A 22,455-nucleotide genomic window follows, 5' to 3' on the forward strand; every position below is an offset into this window, starting at 1 on the left:
AATAATGAAAGCATGAAGACCAACTACATTCTCATGCCAAAATATAAATTAAATAATTACTTATAGAAACAATATTAAAAGTCTAACATAATTCAAATAAATAAATAAAGTGCTTTTTTTCTAACTGAAAGGTGTCTTTAAAATAGATGCTTATAGCTTCACAGCACTAATTCACAATAAATAATACCTTGAAAATGATGGCACAAAAAATGGTGCCTCAGAATTATAGCTTTTTAATTTTGAAGCCCTCCCGCCCCCCCCCCCCCTTTCTGGTCAGCAGCCCACTGCGAGTGGCAGTGACCTAGGCACAGTTGCTGCTCCCTGTCAGTGCATTCCTGGAGAAAAGGAGCTGTTGGTCAGCTCCTAAAGGATTAGCGAAAAGGGAAAATGTCCTTTAGAGAAGGCTCTGATGAGAGTCAACTGCACTGATCCAGCTGTGGCTAGCAAAAATGACTCCAGAATCACCTCCATCACTTTTCACAAGCCGTTTTTTTCTGTCTGCTTTTTCTGGTTTCAGTGGTTCCTCTCCTGTCTGAGACCTCTTTAAAAGACTTAGAGTACTTAGAGTACTATTGTCAACTAACTACGCAATCAGGGAATCCCTACTCTCTAGATGCTGATAAAAATGTGAACGTAGGAGGCAGGAGGAAATGAGCTGCCAGAAGCTGGGTGGTGACATCTCCCATTTTTGCCTTCCTGGAGGAGGTAAGACAGTTTTGTTCTTTGCTTTAGGACAAGTTGTCAGGCCTGGTGTTTGCCCTAGAAAGAAATAAAATGGAAAAGGAGAAAATTAAACGTAGTCCATGGAACGAGTATCATAGAATCACACAATGATAGAATGGTTTGGGTTGGAAGGGACCTTAAGGACCATCTAATTCCAACGCCCCTGCCATGGGCAGGGACACCTCCCACCAGACCAGGTACCCCTTGCTGGAATCACATGAAGTCAGCCACTAAGGGTTTGTGCTTCTGTGTCCCTTAAAAACTGTTAAATAGGATGCAAAGGGACACTGGTCTGTAGTCACCTTTTCACAAGTATTCAGTAACTCCATGGGCTCCCATATTTTGATGCTTCACCTTTTGGGAATGATTTTCGCCCACTTATCTAAATATCTAATTTTTCATTAGTTCTGAAAATGTATTGGTGCTTTGTACTACTGCAAGCAAAAGAAAACCAGTCAGTTAATGCATGAATTTCTAGAGGACTGAGCTCTTGAGCTTGGTTTTTCAATATGCTTGTGCCTTACGAGAGACGTAGCTAATATCTGCGTGGGTGGCATGTCACCGCAAGGAACTGAACCTAACACCATACTTAAACCACAAAGCCATCACAATATTTGTCCCAGTTAGTGAACTGAAATAGTAGCAACTGGCTGAGGAGATAGAGTTTTTGAACTATTTATGCAGTGAATGTTTGCTGGCTTATTTAAAATACTGCTTTTCAATTAACTGTGCTCATTGAGAACAAATGACTCACTTGTCCAAAATTGCCTTGATAATCAGCTTCACCCAGGGAGCAGTGGGGTCCAGGCACACTTCTCTGCTGTCTTTCAGAGTAGCTCTGCAAACAGAGAAAAAAGGAAGGGGAAAGGTCTATTTAGTGAATTCCAAGGCAATTTCTCTTTCCTCTTGTAACATCAGAGTTTTCTAGATATACACTGACATGATCTTCTTTAAACCATATCATTTGAGGCTGTAATCTAATCTATAGATTAATCTAACCTAACTGGTTCTTATCATCTCACATCTCCTTATTTGAATGCATCAAATTATTTCATGGACGCACTGTTTTCAAAATCGCTTCTTTTTTCACATTGCCCCATTTGTATTTATGATGTTGTTTAACTGAGGAGCTGAATCTTTCCATCTTGGTTTAGAAACTGAACTGGATAGTCCATAGGAATTTTGTCACAGAAATTTCTGGAATTGTGACTGCATTACATGACTTCTGTGCTAATGGTGTTTTTTTCATTGACTTCAGTAGAGGTACGATCATATTTTTGCCCTAGCCATTAAAATTTATATTTTGATAATTTGCTCAATACAGCTCAATGGCTTTAATTCTCTTTTCTTATGCTGGTGAAATTCTGAGGTTTAGAAATGTATTTGTTTGTTTGATGGCTGCAGGTTTAAGTTAAAATACTGCAAGGAGTGTTTATGAAGCAGAGATTTGCAGAACTAAGATGCAACAGATGACACACAGTAGAACATTCGTAGGAGCATCACGCATTGCTCTCTTGGATTCTGAGTAGCCACGCCTGCTGGCTTGTTACATCTTTCAGATAACCCTTACATCACCCTTAATGTAAAATCTGTTTCCTTCTTGTTAAGTAACAGGGAGGATTTTGCATAAACACTTACATGACTTCAACATTCTTGCAGTGAGGCCCGCTGGGGGTGAGGTTCACGTTCTGGATAAATTTGGGGTGGATGAACTTGGAGTGGGTCTCTATGCACTGGCACCGGAGTTCAATCCCTGAACGGGCCAGGGCCATACCTGTAAGACAAGAAGAAAAAAAGAGGTATTGTATGGACTGTTTCACTATTTATGCAGGAAACACAACATATTCTTTTTGCTTAGAGTATTAGAAATAATTCTTCTCTTTAGGAGCCTGAGGACTTGAAAAATTTGCTTTCACCTGTTCTTTTAAGCTGCTTAAGCCTTTAGCTATCCAAAAACTGCTGTTACAGCAACCAGTGGTATAAGGAAATGGAAAATAATAATGACTGAGCCCCGGCAGTTCTAACACTGGGCTTTTATTTGGCTTATCTCTGCACCTGGCCACATCAGATTATACGTGGAATTACACCTTGTATCTGAGAACATGATCTAGCTCTACAGAGTTATTCGCTGCATTTTTAAGACGCAAAATACCTCCGTTACCAGCATTCACACTAGCAATTACTTATGAGAATGTTGGGAAGGATTTCTTTACCTTCGGTTCCGATCACTGAGATCAGGAGAAGAGCCATGCCAGCAGCCACAACCTTGCCCGTCATGATGAGAGAGTTTCTTCCTGGTGTCACCGGCGTCTGGTCGTGCAGTGAGGTGAGGAGAGCTCCTATAGCCCTGAGGGTGGCCAATGTCTGTACTCTGGTACCTGCCCTGGTTATATACTGCCCTGGCCCCCCCCGCATCCTCCAGTGTCATGCATGGGTCATACCCATGGAAACTCCTGAACCTGTAAGATTCTGTTGTAGAATGAGTCACGGTGGCACGGGTAAACCCCCTTCCCTCAATGACCACAAATTGCGTTTCATCAACAGAAAATTCTTTGCTAATTAAAACAAGATAAAACATAGAATATGTACAAAATAGCCCTTTACTTAGCTTTCTGTAATCAGTATATTTTGTGTAATACTCATTTTCTTGTGATTGTTTTCTTCTGTACCTGCATACTTTTGCTGTTATTATTGTGTTACTTGTTGTGACTTTCCCTTCTAGAGGAGGACATTTGATCTCTGACTTTGCACCTATGTTTCTATAGGCTTTGTGTATGTATGTTTTAAATACTGTCATTATTTGAAGAAATGATGGAACCAGAAACTACTGTTTTTTAGAAATGCTGGGTACTAGAACTGGATTTTAACTCCTACTGATACGCAATTGCATTTAAAAAAAATATTTTCTGAGATTACTTATGGTGCTTTTGAATACATTAATACCTAGCATCACTGAAATAAGCAACAAAATACAGAATGACTTTGGAGTGCTACTGAGAATGTTGAATTTTGAATTTAGGCAGAGGAAAATTCCAAAAGCTGCTGTGGGATTCTGGTTCTGGCATTAATTGAGGTATTTTTGTAAATTCTAATTTGGTTCTGCAAAGAAAAGAGTTCTCCTATTATGATAAAACTAAAGAAAAACTGGTAATGAGATCGAGGATCTCATATCAACTGGTAATGATAAGAGGATTATTCAGATAAAGTCAGATATGTACAACCATTTTTATTAACAATAGAAAATGACACTTAAATACAAGCATGAGATTTTTGTTGTTTAAAGGATTAAGAAATCTTTTTATTGTTTTTCTGTCAGTTAATAGAGACAATCCAAAGAACAAAACATAGGACCAAATATGAATGAATATGTTTCTTGTTCTCTGACTCATCATGAAGGACACAGATTTAAGTATGCCAGGTTTAATTCCACTTAATATTACCATAAGTATCAGTGTCTGTAGTTGTAGAAAGCTATATAAATAGAGGATGGGTTCTGATTAATAGCTAAATAAGATGTGTAGACATGGAATTAAGCACATGTTTTTCCCGTAAGCTTTTATCTTGCAGTGAACGTAGCTGGATCAGGTAATGTGAGCATCTAAGCACTTAATAACAGCCTTTCTTTGTGAAACCAGAAGTCTGCCTGATGAGTATCCTCTCTTCAACTGTGGCTATCAGCAGATGTCTGGGAACACATAAGAAAAGGTCAGGTGTGTTTGAGACTTATCCCTTTTACTGTCCCATGTTGTTTCTGGTTTCATTTGATGCCTCCTGCTACTTTTATGGAAAAACAGGTGTTTGGAATTGATCCTTATTGCTCGTTTCCATCTTGTTCTTAATTCTATAGACCTCTATCACATCTCCTCCAGATGATTTCGATACAAATTGTCCTGTTGGGTTGCTTATTCCCATATCTGGACTTTTTCACCCCCCAACACACTATTTCCATGAGCAGCAAACAGTCTACAGAAATGTAAACTCAGGTATCAATGGAAATTCTTCTGGCCTATACACAGGGAGAACATGGAAGTAAGAATGACATTGCCTGTGGCGTGCAGACCTTGTCCAAAGAAACCCAAGAAACTATTCTTTGTCTTAATTTCATTAAAGTTTTTCATTAACTCAGAGATAAATTTATTGCTTCTGTACTGCGTATGGAATGAGAGTGATATCCTTTGTGCTCTTTGTGTAAAGCTGACTGCCTGTTATGTTTTAAGGAAACAGCATTTCTGCTTTCTTGATTTAGATAGACAATTTGTGGCTATTGTACCTCATTACTAGTCAAACACAAGGAAAGGGCTTAGATGCCTTACATCTGAAGCAATGACTACAGGGCAACAAGTTTGATATGAAGCAATGAGAGCAACTGAGCAGAGAGTTCTGGAGCCTGTGTTTTGATTTGCAGTTTAAAAATCAGAGACAGAAAAGCAAGAAGTAGTGAGTGGAGACTCACCCTTCAAAAACCCACAACCAACAAATGTAAAATTTCTTTTGTGGTTACAGAGAGAAGTCAGAAAAGATGAACCATAAATGAAAACATCACATGTTTTATCGTAAACTTCCATGATTTGGGTGAAAGAGAGGAGTTGCTGTTTCAATTGTTTTACAACCTTCTATTCTGCGAGATGGGAGGCAGGTAATGACATGAACTAAAAGCTACTGAATTTTCAAAGCATACAGTCTCTGACTAAAAATAAAACTTCCCAAGCCTTAAATATGACTATCATAAACAACATATGGCAGCCTCCAGCTGCAGAACTGTTTTCGTTATCATAAGTTTTATTATTTATTGGTGATAAGGTTTCTGAGAAATGATGGACTTGTCAGCAATATGACACCCCTGAATGCTGGTTAGAGACTAATCTAACATCCTGAATCTGACTTTTGACATTGATGTGTGGTACAGAAGTCCCTGCTCAAGTCACATAGCAAACTGGCACACGTTAGAGTATTTTTAATCAATTTGTAGGTGCTACTGCAGGCCTAGAATTAGCTAATTCTGCTAGTGGAGGCTTTCTCATCCGTTTTGCTATGACACAGCAAAAGGCAGGAAAGCACTTGAGTGAAAAAAATGGAGTTTCTCAGATTTTTTTCTGTGTGCTTCTCCCCAGCTTACCCCGACTGGTGAGTGACCTGGAACTTTACATTTCCTTATGCTCCTGTGAGCAACGGGGGATTTTTTCCCCCTGGGGTTCCTGCAGCACTGCTTTGACTTCATCTCCCCCAGTGATTCCTCACCAGTGTCTTTACAAATCCTGCCTCTAGGTCTGAAATTTTAGATCCAAACATTTAAAAGATCATTTAGAAACAGCTGAATAGCTGAGTCAGTGAATGTGATAACTTCTGTTCTTCCTTAAAACAATATTAGGTTCAGCAAGAAAACGTAGCCCTGCTTGAGCTGTAGATTTCCTTCAGGGAAATTCTTCCCTGTGTTTTCGTGTATTTCTGTGACCCTGTATGCAAAACCAATGCATACTTTTGATCCGCAAAGGGAAAATGTCTCTTCTTCTTTGCATCTTTGTCTGGCAGTCCGCATCTTTTGTGTCACCTGTAGTTTCTTTGGGCTGTAAGACAGTCTCTGCTGTGAACTTTACCTGGGGCAACTTGACTGACTTGAGAGGGGCAAAACAGAGAATTTACTTATAGTTACCTATACCATAGGGATGTATTTTCCCCTTACCCATGTCTTAATTTGGTAGTGACAAAAATAAACAAACAACATGAAGAAGATCTTAAGTTTTCCAGCTGTCCCACTGAATGATTTTCATATGAAAAATGTGAACTAAAGGCAATCAAGAGATACATGTTTAGTACCTATCTTCCCGATAAGCTTCAGCAGTGTCTGGATCAGCCCTCTGCCAAAATATTCTTTCTCTTTTGTTTAGGTAATATGCGATTCTGAAAGATTAACACATTTGGATGAGTCCTCCTCAGAAAAGGCTTACTGAAATTTGTGTGGCTGTCTGTGCCCCTCTTCCTGAAGCTGCTTATGCTTGATATTTAAGACCATTAACACAAAGAGAAATCACATTCATTTGTTTCTAGAAGCACTGGGCATGGAGTGAAGTGCATTTCCTAAATCAGTCTTCATCTGGGCATGTGTCACAAAGGTCACTGTGCGAGTGATTTAACAAATGAGCATCAATGCATGAAGTTGCACTAAGCATTGAGAACAGGTATGAGAGCCCAAGCTCTGCTGTCCCACAGCACCACTTCCTCACCACCCAGGAGGCGACCATCCCTGTTCCTGGATTTTCCATGCAGTCTGGTGATTCTTGCTGCAGAGAAGTACAGTTGCAACACCTATGTTGGTGAATGGTTTTTTCCACATATGCTGATGATGAAAGCTTTACTTTGATGGCACGAGAAGAGCTTTCGAGTTTTGTCGCAAGAGAACCTGGCACGTGGATCTCCTTGCAGTACAAGCAAGTGCTATAGCAATAGATACCTATCTAACGCATCGAAACCCATCACTGTCACTTCTCGCTCTGCAAATAAAAATCATCTTCTTCGCTCTGTCTCTTCCTCTCCTGAAGTTTCTGCTAGCTGGCTTAGGTCCCCTTTTTGCTCATCTTACTAGCCCTTCTGGATCCTAGTCCAATGCATTTTTTACTCCACCCTTGCAGCTTGGCTTCAAAAATTCATTGGTGACAATGTCGAGCATTACTTCAGCAAAGTCCCTGAGCCTCAGTCAGAGCTTTTATTGTTGACTCAGAACTTTATTCACAGTTCTCAGTAGTCCAAAGGAATCCAAAATTGCAGTCCTTCCTTTCTGTGCCCTATGACCTATTCACAATACAATCAAAAGCCATTAAAGTGTCAGTTTTGATGGAAAATATTTGTCTTTGTATATTCCTGGGGCTTCCCCGTGTATGTACTAACTGCATAGGAAATGAAGTCATCTCCAGAAAGGGAAGTAGTATTGAAAAAAAAAAAAAAAAAGTAAAAAATAAAAAAATGGATAGGATGCTGCCTGAAGAGTGATCAAGGTATTCATGCTACTCACAACTATTTTTTCAAAACAAAAGTGATCGCCGTGCTTTAGTTACATTACTAAAAAATAAACATTTCTGTAGCATTACTCAGGGGCTTTCCAGAATTTCAGTCAGTATCATCATATGTTGTCTTTCCTATTAAATAAATACCTTTTTCATTAAACGTCTTAACTGAAAACCAATCACAATACATGAACCAAAGTGTTTTTCAAACAAATATTTTAATGAGTGTGTCAAAGCCAAAACTTCCAGGCTAAGCAGAAGCAGTAGTTAAGAGTAAAGAAAGAGATCACAAAATATGTGTACCACTTGCTCTTGTTCTCACACAAATTCACTCACTTCCTGGCCTCCTCTTTGAAAGTTTCTATCACCTGTGCTATTGGCAAAACTAGGTATCTGCTTTGTAGGCAGCCCAGATCTACCTGAGGGAGGAGAATGAAATGATGGTAGTTTTCCTGAAGTTATTTTCAAGCCTACTGCCAGTTAAAATTGCAAAGCAAAGCAGAATCAACAACCTCGTCCTAACTGGGTATTGCAATTCTAACCATCTGCCTACTGGTGTAAATCAGGAATAAGTGAAAATCAACGGAGTCACGCTTCTGCATCAGATCAGACTACAAAAAGAACAAGGTCCTGAGCTCAGATGCAGTGGGATGATGTGAAGCGTGACAGCTACCAGGAGACAGAAGAGGGTGCGTTGGCCTCACATTCCTGTGTGAATCACCATGGCATTTTTTCTTTCCAAAGTTTCAGCTGCATGGAGGAAAAATCAGTTTGAACAAGAGAGACAGAGCTTACGTATATTCTTCCTGCCTGCACCAGAGTGAGGGGTGAAGACAGAGGAATGTGGAGAGGAAGGGAACTGCAGTCTGCATTTTATCCATGAGGGCCCATCCCCACTGCATGGGAAGCTAGCCAGCTCCTCGTGGGACTGATCTTCATTAAGCAGACTGTATGTATACATCATGTGAAACCAAGACAGAGTTTTTAGCTCCTTAAACTATTCACCTTTAGCACTGGAGCTGAGGGAAAATGGTCCTGACCAGGAGCCAAACTGGAGGCTAAATTGGAACAAACGCATCCTAAGAAAAATGCTCCTGGTGCAGCCCTGCTGGTAGGACACTGCAGAAACCTTAGCTGACTCCAGGCAGGTAACTTCTGAGGAATAGATTCTGCTGGTTTATTTACAGGTTCTGCTTAAATATTTGCCTTACTGGGTGCGTGGCATCCGTTTAGGCAGATTAACAATTTGTATTTGTTCTGCTCTACGGTATGTTGATTTTCAATATTTGCTGTGGAAGAGGCTGGTTCCCCCTATTAATATTTAAAAATAAGGATTTGCACTTCAGTTGCACTTGGGTATTCCAATGGCTTCTGCAGTTGTTACAGACACTGGGCAGGAGTCAGGAAAGTCAGCAGAGATGGGAACAGACCCTGACTGCTGTCTCTTCCCCCCTAGCCCTGCTCTTCCAGAAAAAAGAGCAAAGGCATTTGCTTTTTTAGATTACTAAGACAGTGTTGGAAGGTTATGTTTTTCAGGGGAACCAAACTCATTTTTCTTGCCACTGGCTTTGCTTCTTCTTTTCTTCATTGTATGTCATAATTTTATTCCTATATCAAATTGATTATTCTGACTTCTTGGCAACTCCTGCTGTAGAGAGATTCTTCTAACTCCCACGGATCCTGTAACACTGATCAAAAGTCAACACTTTTACTGCCTATTGCCTCAATATCAACAATGGGTGAGTAACAGTAGAGTATTCCTAATGGCAGACCAAAGATGTGAAACAAGATAGAAACAATACATTCAGCAGCAGGTTGAACGAATGCTTTAGTTAGGACCAGTTTTACCTTCTCCCACTGCTCACAGACATGTAATAGCACACCAGAACTCCTGTGAAGGCAGGAGTTTGTGAATTTGCACCTTGATTTTTGCACAAGTAGCTCCCTAGTTTTTTAAAAGCCCAGTGATACGACGACAGAATTTGTGGGTTTTAAGCCCTGTAGTTTGCCTGCTTTTGGAAAAGTAACTCTGTTTGCATGTAAAACATCTCAGATTTTGTGGAGCTGACATTAAAAAGACCATTGTTCAGCAGTATAAATATATGTCTAACCACCCTGGATTAGTTATGCTCTGAATCATGTCTCCTCACATCCTATGATTCTTGTGCATATCCAATTCACCCTGGTGCTCTGGGGAAAGTGATGAAGCTATTCTTTAACTCTTCAAAATAAAGTGACAATTGAAAGTAGTCATTTTGTAATCTGATCAAAACACCTCCAACACAGATCACTTTTAACCCGAGGCAGATCCTACCTCTGTATGACTGGTAAAGTATGACTGTGGATCTGGTGTTTTCCAGACCACCATCAACCAAGATCTGACTTAGCCTGTATGGTCATGGTTACAATTGCCAGTGGTTTTATGCCTTTTTCATTTACTAAATTGCATCTTGAGCTTCTGAAAGCCCACCTCTCCCACTGCCAGTCTCCCTCTGCCCTCTCTTTCATACTGTTCTTCAGTGTTTGTTCTTCTGGGCTTGGATGTGCAGCTGTGCACAGGAATCCACAGAGCAATAGTGCTTCACCGCTGAAGTAGCAGCCAAGTGCCAAGAACTTCCTTGTGATATGCAGAAATCAGGGCATCCTCTGGGTAGGAAAAGACCTACAACATTGTCAAGCCCAACCTTTAGCTGCAACAGTATAAGCAAACAGCCCTTCCCAAAGGATGGCTACAGCTGTTCTTGCTGACAGAATCCAGCTTCCAACCATGGCTGTTAATGAACAAGTTCTTTGAATAAGTCTTTGCCTATTTGTTTTAGGGGAAATATTTGTCACTGGAATTCAATGCAAGATGTAAAATTTTCTCTTGTGTACCATCATTTCTCTTACTTCCATCCCAGACCTAATTTAGTGTCATATAAATTAATGTAACAAGAACACAAGAATCTACCCACTTGCAATTTAGCTTAAACTGTGTGTTGACACACAGTCTGTGTGCCAGACCTGAACCAGGAAAAATGTCTGAATCTTAAATGTGGATCAAGGACGTAAATATGCAGCCAGGGCTATGATTTGGTCAGCACTTTCCTTGAGGTCTGCTAATACCTGTTCATTAAGTCCTACCTGTTGAGATATCCAGTCCCAGTACAGTTAACCAGGAGACAATTATGAGTGCAAGGCATGCACTAGAAGTAGTCACTGCTGAAGGTTTTACCACCCACACAAAACCCTACGCCTTCCCCATTCTTCTGAAGTGCAATAATCGCTGGAGAGTCTGGATCCTGTTAAGAGTCATTGTAAGTTTGATTCCAGCATCTCATTTATCATTTCATTTCCCAAGCAGTATGCATGACTGCACACTGGCTGACAGTCTTTATAAGGTTCATCCTGCTAATCACATGTATTCTTCAGAAAACATTTCCCTGGATTCTGAAAATCTCCATGATTTCTGCAATTTTGGCAGACAAAACCTCCTTGGATAAAATGATGATCTCAGGCAGTTTCTCACAGACTGTCAGAGGGTAAATGACAAATGCGGGAGATCTTAGGGCCCCGTCTTCCTGGCTAGCCTTCACATTTGCATCTACTTTTTGGCTTTGGTGAGGTTTTAAAGGTTCTCTCTCAGATACACGAGAACAATCTCATGTATTCTGGTTTTACTGTTCTGGTCAAGGCATTTGGCTGAAATCTGTTACACTGAAACCACTATAAATTTGCCAGTTTTTAAGGACTTCAGGCACTTTGAGACAAATTTTTCTCCTTCACGCTTCGGCTTAGTGCATCCTTTCATAAAATCTTTCTGATGATCCAAAAGTAGCTCTGACTTTGCCATTACCCAGGAGGTCTGGCAGAGCTAACCTTCTGGACTTCAAGGTATAGAAATTGAAAGGAATAAAAACGACCTGATTATTTTGATGTGGTAACAGAGGGATAGTGTCATTTCCCAGACCTGCAAGGAACACCATTACAAACGATCCAGTCAAGTTTTGCCAGAACCTGACTCCATGACTCAGTTTCACCTGTAACGAGGGGTGATTCATTGCTGCTGGCAAAGCAGTTAAGTGACAAGTTACTTCTGCAACGTATGACATTGGAAGCTGGAACCTTATGTGTGAAATCTTATGTTACAAGATCGGGATGTTACAGCACATCAGCATGGCTGCTCTAACACTCCTGCTACTTACTGCACGCAGGTGTTATTGGTACTTGTGGGTTGACCACAAGTTTGGTATTGACCTCAGGTGGTGAGTGTTTGAAAAGTGGCAGCACCCTTCATGAGCACTGAAGGCCTAGCAAATTAATACAGATGACATTAAATAAATAAATAAATAAATAATAAATCAGGTTGTAGCATCTCAAAGAATGATGACCTCACACTGTATTCAACACCCTTTGGCTGTCCAGCTGAAATAAGCTCATACTTACTACCATGGTGTTAATTTGGAGCCAGCTTTGGAGAAAGCTTTAATTTACACTTCTGGAGCTGCAAACATCCCATAACCACACTGCACCTCTCAGCTCGCTGCTGCAATTTCAAACACTTTTCTCCGTGAAACGAGAGGCACTTTGGCAACTATCACAGATGATAAAACTGTCCAGTTCAATGTATCAGGAGCAGCAAGGGGGGCTCAAATGCTCTGTCTCATTTCCTACAGTTAGTTCTTACAAAAAATTCTCTGTAATTAATGGTTTGCAAGCATTTCTTCTGCTCTTTAGTAAGGGAGATGTAACAACTTAGTTGTATTTTTGACCAGGAAAGGTTACTGAACTACAATTTCCTTCCAGCTACTGTTGCAAAATGAGCAGGATGTGCATTTGTTGACTTGAACGTCACTTTTTATGGAAATTTTTGAAGAACACTATAGAAGTGTGTGAAAGGGGATAGCAACAGATTACACTTCCACTCGCAGCCCTCGTTATTAAATTAATTAATAAGGCTTAAACTTCAAGGTATAGAATTGGAAAGGAAGGAAAAAAATGACTTCAGGAGTACATTTGTGCAGCCTCATCCAAATTTTTAGGCTTTTATGCCCAGTTTAATATAGGGCTCAATTTATCATCGAGCGTTGAAGCACACCATACTGAAAGGTCCACTCAAAATGGAAAAGCTGATATATTTTGTTGCCCTGGCATAAATACTTCAGCCATGATAGATAAGAAGAAGTCCAAAGCTTTGTGCCATGGTAGTTCTTGTTTTTCAAATCAGTGCTTTGGGACACTGCTCAGTGTTTTTCTTCCTAAAGAACTTCCAAAATAAAAATTGTGTCATCCCTTAAAATCAACATAGTGCATTCTGAAAGGAATGCTTGTTGTCCCATATCAGCCAGTACGTGTCCTACTCTTTTCACAATCCACTCTGAAAGGAAATGCCAAACATTATTGCAGTCATTCACCAAAAGAAATTCCAGATGAAAAGCATTTATCTGTTGCAGAAAGAATAAGAGCAAGTAAGGTTTTCATATTGATTTTTGAGTATGTGTCTGAGAATGTGATTTGATGCCAGTACAAAGTGTGAGCAGGGTGGCACAAGTTAAGACAACTAATGCATTGCTTGCCTTCTGAAAACAATCAAAATTATACTTTATCATTCAAGCAGAACATTAAGGCAAGTCATATCATACCATGATGAGTTCCTCCCACTCCTTTATTATCCTCTCCTTATTTCTTCTCTGAATCAAAGATATTTCCCAATAATCCACACCTACACTACTGTTTTATTACATTTTGGACAGAATAATCCAGAAAGGAACAGTATTTCTCATTAACATTCAGTCAAATTAGGGTTTCCATGAAGGACTTCTGTAACTTATTTTGAGATCTGGAAATAAAAAGGGTTGAGATTTCCGAGGTGCTCATTATTATAGAGAGGTTTGTGTTTTGTTTTGCTTTTTTTTTTTTTTTCTCTCCCTGCTGTAGTGCAGTGCTGGTCATTTTATCTTTAGGGTGATTCCTATTTTTTGATGGAGTACCATTTTATCTTGTGGCTCGATGACAGTGGCAGTGAAATAACCAAGAAGGCAGTCCAAGAACTGTGCTGCAGCAGCGTGAACAAGAGATCAGGGCTGAGGAAGGCATAGGAATATCATCTTTTGGCATCCCCAAAGTTTTATGCCTCAAACTACATCTTAAGTGGCAGTAACATGGTCTAGAAAATTACTTACTGTAATCCATGGTATGAGACATCACGCATGCTGCACAGGCAGGCAGATAACATCTGAAGGATTAGCAACAATTGCTCTAAAGCCTCAAAGAACTGAGGTGCCATCAAGTAAGTGGTAAGACAGCAGAATTATAAGACATCATGACGTTTTTATTACAGCAGGAAAGCTACATTTATTGAGCCGTATACATTAACATGTAGATCACCTCATTTCTTGGCAAGTTCAGTCACGTTAACTTTTCCTGCTAGCAGCCATGGGCATGAATTAAGCAAGTGTTGGGCATCTCTACAACTATGCTTGATCCCTTCACCCTGACAGAAACCAACGAGGACATCAGGCACACAGCACTGCTCAGGAAGCAGTCAGATCACACTGTTATTACTTCTCCTTTACAAAGACTATCACAACTATCGCATTACAGCCGGAGCACTGGGCCGCATGTGGCTGCTGTAGGAGAAAAAGAAAACAAGCAGGCTGGAGGCAGAAGACCAGTTGCGTAAGGCAAGCAACAGGTGCCTCACATCCTTCAGATCGTGAATATGTCTCCCAGTGATGTTTATCTGCAAAAGGCAGAGCAGCAAAATTGCATTTTGGTAGTTTTGCTGGGTCCTGTCCTCAAGCAGACGTGCCAGCCATGGCTTGTTTCAAAGTGAATCATTCCTTGTGGGGACATCCACCGGCCATTGTCATGTCATTTTACTTCGAGAGAGGAACTTTGTAATGCCTTCCAGCAAGACAATAAAGCTATACCACATCCTGTTGCAATCTTTGTGTTACATGGTGTCATCCTGGCCATCCTGTGTAGGAAGTCACTTCTGCACTAATGGCACGCAAACAAGGACGCCATCATTTTGAAACAGCAGTGGTGGTCCCTCCTCTAGGACAGCAGGGCAGCTTCCTGCCTAGGAGCTGTAATCAGTATTTTAACATTTCTGCTCGTTGAGAGTGCTTTTCTTCTGAGAACACAGCATTTTGCCACCTTTCTACCTAAGGTCCCGGTGTATTTCATTAGCAAGTTCAGAATAATTTTCTGTCCCTGTAAGAGGTTGCATTAGATCCTCTCTTTCAGCATAAACCCACAGGTCAGGAACAGCAGAGAGGGGACATGTGCATGGTTTCTGACAGCACTTGTGCTCTTACCAGATGCCATCTGAGAGCGTTTAGTGCAGAGCTTACTGCAGGTTGCAAAACTCCAGCACCTGACCGCAAGCATCCCATTTTCCTAGCTCTTGAGGAGTATCAAGAACAGCATCCCCTTACCCACAGCAGGGCTTTTGCACACCGCCACAGCAAGGCTGAATAATGCTGGCAGTGACTCAGCATGCTCTGCACGCTGCCCGCTTGCAGCGCCACAGTTCTTCCAAGTCCACGGAGCTTTCCACACCCTTCAGCACTCTTGCACAATCAGCTGCTAAAGGCTATGGTCCTAAGCATCAACCAAGAAGCCAGAACCACAACTCCCAGACCAGAACCTGAAGCTCCCGTTCCAGCATCGGTGTTTGACTGGAGAAATTGTCTGAATTTCCCTCCAAAAACCCAAAAGGGCTTTGTGAAAAGAGAACGTGTATTTTCTGTCTAGTCCATATCTAGTATGGGTAAACATTCTACAGGCAAGGTATATTTGATATTTGAAGTCATACACTTGAATCTGCTTGTGGATACTTAGATAAATGACCTAATTACAACATCTGCTCTGTGTTTATAATTGCTGCTGAGGTTGCTGGATATCTGTAACAGTAGTAATCAAGACAATTTAAGTACCTTGCTTAAGGAGTGCCCATGTAAGAACATGGGCCTATTAAAAATTATCAGGTTAAGGCAAGTCCCTCATGAAATAAAAATGTTAAGAGCCACCCAGGACAAAATGAGCACTTCAATTACATTTATTGCATTTAGATGATGTGAAACATTGATCAAGTCAGAAGAAAGACAATCATGTGCTTGAAGCGCTAACCTGGAACTCAGGAGATTTCAGTCCACCTCTTGGCTTCACTGGAGAGTTTTGAGACTCTGTGATTATCAGTCAGGGTAGGATCTGCAAAGATGCAACTGTCATCCTCTAAGGTGATTCCAGAGCAAATTAATTACATTTGAAGATTTAGGCTTTATTTCTTTGTGCCTGACTTCCCCACTGTAAGATTACCTAGCTGCATAGCTAGAAGCTGCCTGTCTCCCAGGACATGAATTACCACATGAGTTACCACAGTTCTTTTCCAGAGGTTCAGAAAAAGAAACACTCTAAGGCTTACATCCTGAAGAAATGTTAGTTTAAAGGCCATAAGAATTCAACAATTAATGTATTTATTTTAGGGAAACGTGTGCACCTTTACAAAATGGGAAGAGGGGATTGCTGTAGGTTACGTGATTAAACGAATGATTAACAAAATTCTTAGACATAACAGGTACAGACTTCAGACAAGGCAAGTAAATCTAGGTTTTCTTTTTGCAGGCATAGGATTTGTGAGTTATCAAGTAGGATTTAAGACATGGATCTGGAAGACCTTTGAAAAAAAACACCCTCATTCTATCTGTTGTGCTTGAAAATAGGCAGCTTAACAGTATGAGCTTAACTTTAACACTTCAGGCACTTGAACATTTTCAGATTGAAGCTGAATATGGGATTTAGTAATGCAAAAGCTTGCTTTCTTGCTTTCTACAATCTATCTACCTTACAACCCTCTAGGAAGGATTCCAGCAATACCTTTCACCCTCACTGCGTTTCATAAACTAACACAAAAAATAGTATTTATGTTGGATTATGGTTTTGCTCCACACCTTAGAGCAAGGAAATTTAGCTACAGCTGACACCCTATTTTTCAATGCAAGCTGTTTTGTTTTCACAGTAATGACAGTGATAAATACTAGTTGGACGTTGAATTTCCTTCTAAAAACTGAATCAGGTCAAATGTAGGATTTTGATGACTTACTTCTCTTTTGCATTAGTTGACCTGATACTTAATTGGAGATTACAAGGGTCTTATTCATCCCACTGAAGTCACTGGGATGGTTTTCCTTCTGCAGTATTCACTTGTGAAATCTAAGATTTTTTCCCTTTGTCTCACATGCCTTAACAATATCACTTAAGTTAAAAATACAAGAAGGATTTTGGGCCAGTATGTGACTTGGTGCACATTTCAAACGTATAAACATTAAAGGTATTTATGACTACCCTGTAGTCGTGCATAAGTCCTACCACCACTGCCATTTCTGCAGCATCAAATTCCTTTTAAATACACGCAACCCGGCGGTCCTTTTGAACTTTTTATTGTTCTCTCTGAGAGCGTGTAAGATAAGAAAACATAACAGGGGTACAGCTGTGAAAGGAGCATTATATTCCACTGTAATCTTTTACTTCAAAAAGCCTGAGATCATGCTTTACAGAAGTAGACCTCATTAAAGAGATGTTTTAGGATGGTATTGACTGAAGGAAATTATTAGTAACACTGGAGATAAACAGAATCCACTTGAGTGCTTCTTTATATAAACATAGATTACAAAGTAAAGAGTCTTCCCGGTTATTATTTGAAAACCATTATATAAATATCTTCCTTTTCCAGTTAATCTCTAGCGTGAAACAGCAACCAGACGCTAGCATCAGGAATTAGGGCTCAAATGTAGTAAAGCAAGTCAACAACACATTGATATGAGGCCCCAAGGGCCAGCTGCTCCCCAGGGAACAGGGAGCCAAGTACAAGAACCCAGCAGGCAGGGCAGGAGCCTCACTGCCCAGAGCCCATCCCACCACAACTGAACGAGGTGAGCCAGGCAGGCCCAGAGATCACAGCCAGGCTCAACCCAGAGTCAAGATCATGGCAGTACAGCAAGTCCAAGGTCAAAGGGGAAAGCCAGTTCACAGTACAGGGGAGCAGAACAACACAGTCCTTGACCATACAGGTCCACAGATGACGCTGAACAAGACACCTACTTCCAACACAGCTCGGAAAAAAGCTAAAGCACCAAAACCAGAGCTTAAATGAGCTTCAGGGCCCCTGGGCATGGGGGTGTGTATGGAGGAGGCTGCAGATGAGGCCAGTCAAGGCTATTAGGGCCAATTAAAATCACAGAATCATTAAGGTTGGAATAGACCTCTAAGATCACTGGCACTCTCAGAGCCCCCGAGAGCAGGCAATCCGTGGTGCAATGAGATCACTAATGCTAGAAAAGCTGTTTTGGCCTGCTAGTCATTATTAGAGGGCTTTAATGAGGTTCTTGAAGGACTGAGCTGGAAATACCGAAGGGGCAAATCTTCTGCAGGAACAAAAAGCTGTAATAATCCACAGCATTTCTTCCTTCAGCTGTAGAGTAAGAAATTTCAAGTTTCAACTTTAGAAGGGACCTCTGTGCTTTTCCTGAAGGCTTGCTTTCTTCCCCTATCTAATAAACAGAAATAAAATTCAAACTAAATCATTTCTGAAAAGCAAGGGAAAAATACAGAGGCTTTTCTTCCAGTACTGGCACACCGGTAAAGACTTCTCAGAATCTCTTTGCCTCCCATCTTCAAACAGCAGCCAAGCTGTAGATACATTGCTTTATTTGAATTGTACCCAGTACACACCTCTCAGTGTAAACAGTCCTTTACTCTGTGAGAACACCTGCCCAGTGCCAGATATTGAAGGGATTTTTAATCACAAGTGCTTTCTATGGGCTTGATCTTGTGTCCTTTGTCACCAGTGGCAAAACTTTCTAGCATTGTTTCATGGTCCAGTTGTTGGCTGCGGTTTCCTTTGGTTTTGCTGAAAGCTCAGAAGTGCCACTAGTCATGAGATGTTAGACTGAATTTATTCACATTGCCCAATGAGAGGTGTTACCTAGAGGCAGCTTGTTAGCACTAGTAACCATTGCTCACTTCTTTTTTTTTTCTAGGTCAGTGGCTTTTACTGTTGTAGCAGGAAAGAAAAAATGCTGAAGCACGTGCCCCAAGACATGATGCAGAAAGAGATGAAGCATTTTCCCCCACATTTGGTAAGGTATTTATTTTTGAGCAAGACACAGCAGTACACTAGCAGGATATTTTGATAACACCAAAAGTGTCATCAATTAAATAAATGTGAAAAAGGTAAAATGCCTGAAATATGATCCCACTTCCCCTGAAGATTTTCAACCGTATGTTTAAAAGCTTTGTGACCTATTTTAAGGGTCTGCCCCAGTACAAGGACTAAATTGGTTTCTTTAGGATAGCTTTGAACCAACGTAGAGAATGATCTGATATTCATGTGATTTTCACAACGTGACAAAGAGGTGCTCACGTTCTATTTTATGAGGAATATCATTTATGATACAATATTGAAAGCAATAAGCAGTGACAAGTTACTGCACGCATAGACAAACCACCCAGGAAATAGCAAGCTGTTGAGAGTTCCTTTTTCACACAGGTGCTCCATTGTATTGTAAAGCCTGTTCTGGAGTTTGTGCTTGCTGTGGTTTTGCTGTGTCAGTTTCAGGCACATCCACCTGGTCCTGGAAGTTCGGATTATCCTTATGGGTCATAACCCCTAAAAAGCTTACGTTTACTAGAGAGACATGTCGCACATCAGCCTCAGTGACAAGTGTATGATTGGGAGGATGTCACCACATCTAAGCCTCTAGCAGGTGATTCCATGCTGGCAAACCTCCCAAGGACTGCAGCACACCACTAGCTCAATCATTTCGTGCTCATAGAGTCAGCAGGCAAGAGCTCAGTGCTATATACAGTACTGGGACCTATCTTGTTCAATATTTTTATTGATGACCTATATGAGGGGATTGAGTGTATCCTCAATAAGTTTGCAGATGACACCAAGTTGGGAGGTAGTGTCAATATGCCTGAGAGTAGGGTGGCCCTTCAGAGGGATCTGGATAGGCTGGACTGCTGGACTGAAGTTTAACAAGGCCAAGTGCCAGGTCCTGCACTTTGGCCACAATAAGCCTATGCAGTGCTATAGGCTTGGGGCAGAGTGGCTAGAGGACTGTGAAAAGGAAAGGAACCTGGGAATGTTGATCAATGTTTGGCTGAACATGATCTGGCAGTGTGCCCAGGTGGCCAAAAAGGCCAATTGCATCCTGGCTTGTATCAGGAGTAGTGTAGCCAGCAGGAGCAGGGAGGTGATCGTCCCCATTTACTTGGCTCTGGTGAGGCCGCACCTCAAGTACTTTGTTCAGTTTTGGGCCCCTCACTACAAGAAGGACATCGAGACCCTGGAGTGTGCCCAGAGTTGGGCAACAAAACTGGTGAGGGGTCTGGAGCACAAGTGTTATGTGGAGCATCTGAAGGAGCTGGGATTATTTAGTCTGGAGAAGGGGAGGCTCAGGGGAGACCTTATTGCACTCTACAACTTCCTGAAGGGAGGTTGTGATGAGAAAGGGGTTGGCCTCTTCTCAGATAACTAATGATAGGACTCAAGGAAATGGCCACAAGTTGTGCCAAGGGAGGTTTAGATATCAGGAAAAACTCTTTCTCTCAAAGAGTGGTCAGGCACTGGAACAGCCTGCCCAGGGAGGTGGTGCAGTCACCATCCCTCGCTGTGTTCAAAAAGCACCAGGACAAGATGCTACAAGATACAATTTAGTAGCTTAGTGGGTAGTATTGGTGATAGAACAGTTGGACTAGATGATCCTGCAGGTCCTCTCCAACCTCATGCTTCTATACAACTGCAGCATCTGATGGGAAGATGTTTAGCCTCTTAGCAGTCTAGCCACTCATTCATCTGAAAGCTCAAAGAAAGGATATTTACCTATTCACAACAATGACAGAAGCAGCTTCGTGCATTTCTGACAGAAAAGCCTACAATGAACATTTCTTCAGGCTTCAACATTTTTACTCCAGATTATTTGCTTTAGTAGTACTTGGCCTTGCTAGGAATATTTGGATTTCTCTTTGCAAGTGCTTCATAGACTGTAGTATCATTTAGTTTTGTACATGACCATTTGTTTATTTATTTTTGCCACTGAACCACGGTGGAGCTCGTAAATGAAGGTGAACATCTCATGGCCTTCCTCTGCTATGATTTCTTGCCCATGAAGATCTCCTGATGTCCTTGACTATGACCTCCTATCCGCATCAGCTCCCCCAACCTCAAACTCAACACAGGTACCCTCTTAGTAGGAAAGTGCTAAGTATGGGTCCTCAAGTGCAGCCAGCTGGTTACTGGCATGCTGGGGAGAGCTTATGACCATCCAAGTCTGTCCCCTCCTGCCCTTTTCTCTGTCCCAGTCACCACAGTAAAATGCAGCACAAAGAGTAATTATAGCACTCCTTGAAGCAACCTCATTAGGAAATCAATTTTTTCCCCCACAGATATTTTAGCCAGGAGCACAAAACACCCTGCTCCCAGCAACCCACTCTAGAAGTTTTGCCTCCCACCGTTTCTTTGATCGAATAAATACAAGATAAGCAATTCCTAGCCCTGTCGTAGTGAGTGCAGCCCCTTACACCGCAGGAGAAACGCGGGTAGCCCTTTCCGTCCTTCCTTTACCCTCCCTGTGGGACAGGCAGGCGCACAGTTCCACCTTGAGGCCAAGTCGGACACAGCAGCCTTTTGTCACCGACGTTCAGAGCTTGCCCTTACTGGTAAGGAGCAGACCAACACCAAGCCCAAAATCTTAGTCCAACCATGCACTTTTCTAGCACGTTGAGTTCATTCCACCTGGCTATTATTTGTGTGCAAGATTTTGCTCTTGCCGTGAAAGCTGTGGCTGTTGTGACTGTAGTTGTTCCCCACCATTATCCCCAGCTGTCATCACATTACTGTTATTAGATCTGATCCTATATCCTCAAAAGGCCACTGATGCAAGACTTAATTGATACATGCTGTAAAGTACTTACAGCATGCAACTTAGCTTCTTGAAATGGAAGTTTTCATTTTCCTTATGGACTTCTGGTCAATGAGCACATGCCCCCAAGTAGAGCTGTGGAACTCAGACCAGCTCTTCGATAAGAAAAGAGACTTCTGCATCCTGCCTTCTGTTTCTAATATTTTATTCTTCTGTATCAGCCCTTTCTCTTCTCCTTTACTGAGGAATATGTGGTGGACACTGCTTTCCTCTGGGAAAATATCAGAAAAAGTACCCATATCACCTGGTCCTCTGCCTGCCCACCCACCAATTTATGCTGACACCCGAGGAGGTCCCAGTCCACAGCTTTCCCAGACAAAAGCTTTGTTAACCCTTTGTCCATGTTCTAGGTTTAGCCCCCAATTCACTGACTCATCTTCATTCCTTTTTTATTTATTTATTTATTTTTAATTATTTGCCTCATCCAGGTAAATGACTTAAACATCTGTAATTTCCCATACTCACAGAAGACTTAGCTTTCAAAATGGGCTTCTAGTTACCATTTTCAAATCTGGTTAAACCAAGACAGGTTTAAGTGAGGGGTCTGGCATCTGGGGTTGTATCTACACATTTCATATACCAAACTTCCTATTCCTTTCATCTTTTCTGTATTTGATGTTTCTTTAAATTTTGAAAGCTACTTTTAGAAAGGTCTAATAGCCTCATTAACAGTTTAATTACACAGGCTTTTAAAAGGTCTTCCCAACACAAACAACTTATTTTTCCCTGAACTACAAAGAGCCACTAGAGCATTCTCAGCAGTG

General features: G+C 41.2%; 1 protein-coding gene across 1 annotated transcript; it reads right to left on the reverse strand.

Moving 5' to 3' along the window:
- Positions 1–728: 728 nt before the first annotated feature.
- LOC116488615 (interleukin-8-like) lies at positions 729–3,000 on the reverse strand. The gene is made up of 4 exons (XM_032186318.1): positions 2,937–3,000; positions 2,362–2,497; positions 1,478–1,561; positions 729–759 (listed from the first exon to the last, which is right to left on the reverse strand). The coding sequence occupies exons 1-4, from the start codon at positions 2,998–3,000 to the stop codon at positions 729–731; spliced, it is 315 nt and encodes a 104-aa protein (XP_032042209.1).
- Positions 3,001–22,455: the final 19,455 nt, after the last annotated feature.

This window comes from Aythya fuligula, chromosome 4, assembly GCF_009819795.1.
Source record: "Aythya fuligula isolate bAytFul2 chromosome 4, bAytFul2.pri, whole genome shotgun sequence".
Classification (NCBI taxonomy): domain Eukaryota; kingdom Metazoa; phylum Chordata; class Aves; order Anseriformes; family Anatidae; genus Aythya; species Aythya fuligula.

Bases quoted from the DNA above. Each gene is read 5' to 3' on its own strand.
- LOC116488615 (XM_032186318.1), bottom strand. From the start codon at position 3,000: ATGACGGGCAAGGTTGTGGCTGCTGGCATGGCTCTTCTCCTGATCTCA. The intron at 1,562-2,361 runs GTAAGTGTTTAT...CTCTGTTTGCAG, and splicing joins TGCAAGAATGTTGAAGTCAT to AGCTACTCTGAAAGACAGCA. The intron at 760-1,477 runs GTGAGTCATTTG...ATTTCTTTCTAG, and splicing joins ATCAAGGCAATTTTGGACAA to GGCAAACACCAGGCCTGACA.